This window comes from Aphis gossypii, chromosome X (assembly GCF_020184175.1).
Source record: "Aphis gossypii isolate Hap1 chromosome X, ASM2018417v2, whole genome shotgun sequence".
Taxonomy (NCBI): Eukaryota; Metazoa; Arthropoda; class Insecta; order Hemiptera; family Aphididae; genus Aphis; species Aphis gossypii.
Genome location: NC_065533.1, coordinates 22,072,442 through 22,081,799, shown reverse-complemented (window position 1 = coordinate 22,081,799; position 9,358 = coordinate 22,072,442). Strand labels below are relative to the sequence as shown.

The 9,358-nt window shown below is 34.5% G+C and overlaps 1 protein-coding gene across 1 annotated transcript; it reads right to left on the bottom strand.

The window, feature by feature from the left end:
* Positions 1-497: 497 nt before the first annotated feature.
* On the bottom strand, positions 498-1,757 carry LOC114119736 (piggyBac transposable element-derived protein 4-like). The gene has a single exon (XM_027981421.2). The coding sequence runs from the start codon at positions 1,755-1,757 to the stop codon at positions 498-500; it is 1,260 nt and encodes a 419-aa protein (XP_027837222.2).
* Positions 1,758-9,358: the final 7,601 nt, after the last annotated feature.

Genomic DNA, 9,358 nt, shown 5'->3' with positions numbered 1-9,358 from the left:
GGAAAAAAAATTGAAAATACTTAAAAATGTAGTTCATTATCCTTTTATTGTCCTGGGACTTATGAGTCCCGTCAGTCATTTATGGTCTGGACTTAAAAGTCCCGTCAGCCATTTAGAGCAATTTTTTTTCCCATATAAGCAATGTATTTTTATTATAAAATTAAGGACATTTTTAAATTATATTTTTTAAAAATATAAACACTTAAAACTTCAAACAAGTCTTTAAACGTATTTGAAGTTTGTGGAAAAAACTATAACTCAAAATCATCATATTATAGTTTATTTTTCTCCTTCACAGATATAATTATCTTACAATATAAGCATGTTTTCTATTATTATTGTGCACATTTGTAATATGAATACACATTATACCTAGGTAAGTATAAATAAAAAATTTAACCTGATAAACTTAATTCATAAAATTTTCTGATAAAACCATTATCTAGAAAATAATATTTATAAATAATAAAAAAAAAAAATTAATATTAATTTTATATTTAATTCATCTCATGGTATTCGACAAAACAATTTTTTTTGTCATTGACACACAAATGTACTTTACAATGATTACAAATAGAAAATGGTCTGGATTCCACACCTTTGGAACTACACACCTCACATCTTGCTCTTTTTTCTATGAACTCCGGCCAATGAACTCCTGTATTACTTGTTCTGACATCTCGTGGCATGGAAAATGCATTTTTGCGTCGTTTCATGTTTTTTGGAGTTTGTGGTGACTGGTTTTTTTTTAGTTGTTTATTTGTTAATAGCCCTTGTGCAACGGCTCTCCGAAATTGCACAACAGTTATTTTTTCAAATAAATCACAATAAACTATATAAGAGTTTACAAACATAATGTCTATAAGACCAAAAAAAATTCGGTGCCACCATTTACGAGATTTTCTTTCCACATTATACAATGCCCTTAATCGGTCTGCCAAATCTACTCCACCCATGAAACGATTATAATCAGCAACTGCTGTAGGGCACGGAACTGGATATGAAGTGCCATTTCTTTCTTTCCTTGTAACAGTTGTCGTTTCAGATCCATGGAAGTTTGAAATGATATGTACCGGCTTACTGTCCTTCCACTTGAAAAATGCAGTTCCATCTGACAAATATTTTGAATCGTGGTCACCTCGATTTAGTGTTTTATCAGATGTCATTTCTGATGGTAACCCTTTTCGATTTATTCGAATTGTTCCACAGCCCAGTGTTTTTTCAGTTTTCAGCTTTTGTATTAACAATGTAGATGAAAAGTAATTATCAAAATAAACCTCTCGGTTTTGATTCCACAAATGTTGTGTGAGTTCTAGAACAACACGTTCCCCAAGTCCATATTTTTCAAAACTAGAATTCACCAATTCTTCTTTGCCTTGATAAACCTTGAAATTCATAATATAACCTTTTTGGTCAGCTAGGCACCACAGTTTATATCCTCTTTTAATCGGTTTCATTGGGTTGTACTGTTTTAGTGACGATCTACCTTTAAACTTGATCATGCTTTCGTCTACACTCACTTCCCTTGTCCCAAAATAATGCTGTTTGAAAACGGAATTCATTTTGTCTATCATTGGCCTTAATTTGAATAGTTTATCTTTATTGTTCTCTGGCAGAGTAGTGTTGTCATTACAGTGTAGATTTACAAGTATCTTATCAAATAAAGCACGGGGCATTGATTCAGCAATAACTTTTACCCCCAAATCAGGGGAAGTAGACCAATAGTCTTTCCATGAAGGTAAGCGATTGTATCCCATAATAAAATTTATACCAATAAATGCTAACATATTTTCATTTTTTATATTCAAGTTTTTACCATTTTGTGTTCCATAAAGATTTGTCTGATATACTATGTCCTCTAAAATACAATCCATGAACACTAAAAATACATCAGTAGGAGTATTACAGTTCAAAAATGAATTTTCATTAGCTCCTGTTGGTAGATTGTACTCAGGCCTTGACGTAGGTATGTTACATTTTCTTTTCCACACAGGATTGAATGCATGGTCCTCATCAGCTGAATCAGAATTTATTTCCCTGGGTGTTTTAGCAGTTGAACTAATTTTTTTTTTTTTAATTTGTCCAGCCTTTTGATTTTTTTTAATTTTTGTACTCACATTTCCCAAGTCAACATCTAATATGTCTAAAAACAAATATATAATTAAATAAAATTAATTTGTTTTATAATTAATTACAACATACCAATATTATAGACATTTTTTTCAGAATCTTCATTAGATGTTGTTGGTAGCAAAAAATCAGTTGAGCTTTCGCAGATTTCCTTATTTGTATCCAAATCTCCCAATTCATCAACACATACAATTTCTAAAAAATATATGTAATATTATAATAAATCAAACTAATTTTATACTTGAGAGCATACCCATATTTTCAATATCAAAATCAACAAATGAAGTAGCATTATGTAATGGGTCAAATTCATCATTATCTGAACAATCTTCAATGTCAGAATTGAATGCAGCATCATCGGGAATTTCTTCTAGCATGCATTCAATTTCTTCTATAGTAGTCGGTTTCATCTTCTTTGCATGTTAGAAACAAAACAGTTTAGAAAATGAATATAATGTATTTCGACAGATCTTTTATGCAAAAATCTAAATGACTGACGGGACTTTCAAGTCCCACCAACAAAATACAATCTAATATGTATAAAAAGTTAAAATTACAAGTATAAAATGTTTTTATACATTCCTTATATTATATTACACAATAATAAGTAAAAAAAAGTGCATCATTACCTTCAAAATTAATTTATAGTTGTGATTTTCGTCAGCACTTTACCATTAATACATAAACGCGTAATTGAAATTTTCGACACAGATAAAAACACTGATAACGTATGATTGTGATAATGTTATTATTTTTTTTTGATTATATATGGGACTGATAAGTCCCGGCAGGCGTTACCAACGTTATAAAATTAATGTACTATTTTATATAATTTTTTTTTTCGCCGGGACTTTAAAGTCCCGCCAGTCTACAAAGGGTTAGAGTGGTATTATATTATCATGATGATTTACATAATTATGGAATCTATCATGTTGTTTCCGCTGATTGTGGCTAAAACTTGCTATTTGCGGAAAACACTTATCTCTGGTGATCTTTGCCCTACGTAAGTATCACCAGGTGTTTCCTCTGAGTTAATCGGTAACCAATCGACGGAAAGAACATCTAAGAATGCCTGTCCGACCAACTCTTCGTCCAGTGTGCAATTTTTATTTTCTGCTAACCGATCGAGAAGCTTTTGCCTGTTAATAGGGTTGATACCAGCTTTTGCAAATCCCGATTGCAAGTTCTGTGTTTTTTTTAATTCCAGTTTGTCCATCAACTTGGCGAGAAGCCTTGGGAACACGTCTTTGGGTAATGTAGTGAAGCAAGAACCATGTTTGGTTTTTTTCCACTCTCTCAACAGTTCCCTCCAAGCTCCCTTCATTGGCCGGAAAAAAGCGATGTCCAGTGGTTGGGAAATATGAGTAGTATTCAGAGGTAAACATATAAATTTAATATCGTGTTCATCACATAACCTCAACACACATTCGTTGATGTGAGAGGCCAAATTATCACCTATCAACGCTGAAGGTCCGCCACCTTCTACTTCTTTCAAGAAAACACTCTCGAACCAGTCTTCAAAGGTGACGGAGTCGAACCAACCACTTTTGGTTCTGTTGTACCGGGTACGAGGTGGACCACCTTCTGTCCACGTAGTCCACAATGATTCCGCTTTGTAAACTACATAAGTTGGAATGACATGACCCTCCGCATTGCCACAAAACATAAGGGAAATGGCGCTTTTGCTAGAATTACAAATATTTTCAACATATTTTGAACCTCTTTTTGTAATAACTTTTTTGTTTCCCGGATCGTTGGTTAAGTTCGTTTCGTCGTAGTTATATATCCTCGAAGGCGGAATACCACTCAACGTCCTTTCGAGGCGGTCCATATAATCGTTAATGTCACTTGATGTTATGTTGGCGCGAGTTTTTTTAATGTTTGCACTAAACTTTACCGACAATTCTGGATGTCTTTTAAGAAAACCGCTGACCCAATCATCTCCCGGTATATTGTTCTTAAATTGTGGTACTTGAGTACCTTTGCTATTAAAATATCGACTTATGGTCATTTTTAGGTCATAAGGTATTATTGGAAATCCGTAATTACCCAAAGTGATGTAATCGTCCATGTAATCATCATGTATTCCTCGTCAAAATGAAGTTATTCGCTTTTTATAAATTTAATCTTATCTTTTCTTCTTGATCTCAAGGATCATTTTTAATAGATTATAACTATTATAACTATCCTCCGCCATTTCCTTAACTATCAGGTTTAACTTACACATTTGTGTATGATAATGCAATACACTTTATAGCCTTAAATTATTTGTACAATAATATAACTTTGGTACTGACCTACACATTTGTGTAAGTAAATCAATATTGTCCTAAAAACCTGAGATATACCAAGTGCTTATAACACTTATATATATTATATATACATCATTATAATATTGTAGGCTTGTAAACCACTATTAAAAATATTATTTGTTGATTTGGTTAGCAGAAAACATACCAACACATTTGTGTAGGTTATGTATCAATAAATGTAATAAATAATTATTAAGATAATATATTTTTATACACCAATATAACCATACTTTTATTTCTTAAATAACATATTACAATTTGAATTTTTTTTATAAAATAAAAACCAAAAAAAAAATAAGTCATCTCGACATTACCATTATGTATACTTTGATCACAATCTCCATCTGAATCTGAAAAATCAGATTCCCCGACATTTTGTGATGTTTTGGGCTTCCAAGTACGATCAGCATCTGAATCATCTCTACTCTCACATTCAAAATCTGAATCACTTAATGTAGCCATCAGTTCAATAAAACTTGTACTTAACTTTGCACGACGCATAGTAAATATTTAAATTAAAATTCAATAAAATCGAAAAATATTTAAAATTATTATGACACCTGTTATAGCACCGTCGCGGAGCTATAGAATCGGTTTCGCAAGCTGGCCGCGCGGTTCTTGCGACATGCGGATAATATTTGACAGGAATGGGTAGGGTGTAGAAAATAACTCACTTAAATGTAAAGACAATACAACGGGCGTCTATTGCTGTAAAACGAAGTAAATAAATGTACACGTGGTGGGGGGTATGATCATACCTAACAAAATAATGACAAAAAAGTATATTCTAATAATAATAAATTAATGTGACACAAGGTGTCGACCACATACAATTTAATAATGAAAATAAAATAAAACAACAATTTTATCTGGTGGTGAAAAGCGGATAAAACTGATAAGGCTGAACAGCTGACGCTTGCTGCGGCGGTCCCTGGTGCTGCTACCAACTGCCTGGCTCTCCGGACGACGTTTCAAAAGACTAAGTAGTTGGCACTACTGTAGCCGGCTGCCCGAACGAGCACCAGCGTGTGCACGGGAGTGGGTGGAATGTCCCAAAACGTTGTATTTAAAGGTGGATGAGCGATGTTCGGTGGGTTATGACAAACGCGGATACCGGCACCGTGGCACGAAACGCGACACAACCACGCAGCAATAAGACGACACAAAGCAGCACTACAGGCGCACGGGAGTGGACGTTGTCGAAAAAGGAGCGATCATCACACACAGGTGGCACGGTGGCACAAACGGGTCACGGACCTGGCTCACGCACAAAGGCCGAATGGCTGTCTATCACGACGTTAAAAAACAGCGAACACGCGAGGAGGATGAGAAATCGGTTGGACACAAGCGTAAGAATCTGCCGACAGAGACACGACACGCGTACGATGAAGACTAGTTGGCGTAGCGCAACTTGTGTGCATTAGTTAGCGACGGAGGGCAACACATGCGCGACGACGAGGGTGGGACGGGAGAACGGGGTCAAAAGTCGTGGACACTCGAAACCCGTCGTGACGGTCACCAAAATGGCGCCCAAACAACACCTACTTAACACATAAGCCGAACACGCACAAATGTGTAGGTCAACAATACAACGTTATTTCGGCGCGAATGGTGAACACCAACTAATGTCTAATAGAAAAATTAAAAACATCGTAAGATTTTAATTTCAATCGATATGTATTACGATAAGATATGTTAAATGCGAGTTATTTATAACCATCGAAAATTGACTATTTGGGCTGTATAAATGAGGAATTAAAAAAAAAAATATGCACTAAATTATAAATAGAAAATTGTGGAATTATTCTGATTGGTTATCGGTAACATACACAATCGTGTGGTGTAGGAATGAAACCCGTATCATATTTCATAAAAATAATACAATATTTTAAATCTAACTTATACATTTGTGTAGGTTAGTAAACAATAAGAACTAAAATAAAACTTAGGCTCGGTATTTAATTAGTATGCACATCTGTGTAGAATAGGTGAAAATTGCTACTATGGTAATTTGTTAGCTCGGGCTGAAAGTGTTAGCTATCAGGTTTCCCCCGAGTTTCCCGACTACGTTCCCCATCCTGGAAACTGCGTCCTGCAGAATCACCAATCTTCCCTGGCCGGGCCCACGCTTATGTCGGTATCCGGAATGGTTGATTCCGAATCCGCGTTGGTCCTCTTCCTGGGCTACAAATTTGTTTCCGCAGGCTTGGAATTATGATGCAAATTCCCACCCCCCACGTCGACCATGAAAGGAGCCCTGTTCGTATCGTGGTAAATCTGACCGAGGCCGAAAAGTGTTTCTAACCTGTCCAACTTGACATAATGAATACCTCCCTGGAAGTACACCATGCTTTGATATTGCGGCCGATGCCGTGAGCGAAAAAGAGTGCGGATGGCGCGGTGGGAGAACCGGTCTTACCGACTATCCGCTGCCACTAAGTCACGTTTAAATATCGTAAAATGTTGTAATGAATCAAAAATAAGCTCGTACGTTGCTATTAATGAGACTTTACCTTATAATAATTTATTAACCTAGATGTTACGGTCAAGTGCTTTCAACGAATAATAATTGAAGAAGCTAGGAGTAGCTACTATCTTAACTTTAGCACTATAGATTTAAGCCTATATATTATTACGACTAATCGGGATTTTGAATACAGATTTATAAGTGTTATTTATTTTAAACCTTTAGATGTTACACAAGAGTTAGCGTTGTCTTACTTAATAATGATGATGTTATCCTGGGTATATAGTTGTATATTAATGTATTCTCTTACCTGATACTTCGCAATATGATAAATAGAATCTGAACGGATACCCGATACTGATTGGTGTTGAGGAAAATGTTTAAATAAAATCAAAGCATTTACTATTTGGTTTTGAACAGTAATTTACTACTTCACAGTAAGATAAAAAAGGTCGATGATAGAATTAATTTAAATAAGCTTTTTTCTTTAGAATAAAACGGTGTAATGAGTGGCACTGAATTACTTGTATAATGGAAATGGACTATGCTGCCGAGATCCGACTCAGCTGATGGAAGCAGACTAGTTTTTTGGGAGTCAAAATATAGGCTCTGCTTATAGAATTAGGTACAACCCTCTTATCGTCATAATTGTTGTATGTAATTTTGTTGGTTCGAATTGTTGTCAATTAGTGATTGAGCGATCGTATAGATATATTTGGTCGTATATTCACAACCGAGTCCATACCTTCAAACAAACATCGTCTGTGGGCTTCAAATGTCATGTGATTCTTAACAACATGTCCTCTGATGCCTTTCGCCCTATTTTGCTTTGGAAGAATCAATCCCATTGATATTAACGAGTAAGATTTTAAACGAAACTCACAAAACTCTGCCATTATATCGCCACATATATATATATATATATACTAGGTGATCCAGCCACGCGTTGCTGTGGCTCAGTAGTTATAATCGTTATATTGAGGAGACGGCGATGAATATTTTTTCGGAGTCATAATAATGGACGGAGATAACGGTGTAGTGATCTCTATCGTTTATAAATAAGTGCTTGACATTTGAAGTTGAATCAGGTTTGTCGAAAAAAGGATTTGGGTTTTTAAAAGTGAGACAAAGACACAATGTTAATAGAAGTTAAATATTAAAGTTAAAAGTAAAACCTATTATAGAAAAAAAGGTATATAAATTTGAGGACAGAACGTTAAGTAGCTGCCCTAGAAAAAGAGTTAATCTAAAATTTGGACATAGACTAGTGCTATGGTAGATGTAAAACTAATTCTTATTCTAAGACGGTAACCTAACTTAACCTAACCCGTATTTATATGATTCGCTGTACCCCCTGGTTGTACATGATAGATACTAGGAGATGGACAAAAAGGTGCGTCAGTGAATGTTGTTATTGTAGCTTCAAAAAATGGTTTTGCGCACTGTACTACAGTTTCGTGAATCGACCATTCTAAATCCTGTAATCGCAATAAATCCGAACGATTAATAAAATCCTACAACCGTCCTGTATTTTTGTCTCGATGACAAGCGTGTTTTCTTCATTATACACTATGCTTGATAATTTGTTAACACTAGTCTCAAGAAGCAATGTCCTTTTATATATTTAAAGTTGTTCCAATATGAACGTGAGTGAATTTGCCGTTAGCGCGAATATACGCCGTAAAAATTCAGGTGATATATTTACATAGATCTCGACGGAGTGATTATATGAACTGCGATTTAAACCCTTTCTTGAAAACTTGAACTCTCTTCTTCAACTTAATTTTTTATTTATGATACGTTTTGGAGAACTTAAAAATGTATTATAATTTTTAATATTTTCTGAATAGGGTCATGTTATCATATACATTTTCAATCGTAAACAGAATTTATTTCGTTAAAACCTGCTCGTTTTGCCATACCCCTACGTGCCCTTTTTATAGCGAGTGATTGGTACATGATTGGTACAGCTGAATGGATTGTATTTTTTGCTTCAGAATAAATACGTTTAATAGTATGCTCCAACATTTATTATATGCGTTTCCGACAATAGAAATTTCAGGGTTTCTGCGTGATATGGAAATGCGTGACTCATTGCAATAACCATAGTTATCCAATAATTTACTTTGAGAACCCATAGCTAACGGGCTGGTTATGTCGCGGTGCTAACGGTATAGTTTTGTGACAAGGATTTTAGAGCATCTTTTAATACTATTACATCTCTTTATTTTTAATTTATAAGATCACTTAGATCTTAATGTTTGTTTTTCGATGATACTTTATATAATCAAAAATGACAAAGTATTATGTTTAATTTTAACAAAAATTTAGTTAAGACTAATTTTCTAAAACATAGTCACCTTAATTATTGTAAAACTAAAACTTCTGTAATGCAATAATAACATAAATTGGAGCAACAATGTTTTCCAAACAATACAGTGCTCGTCAT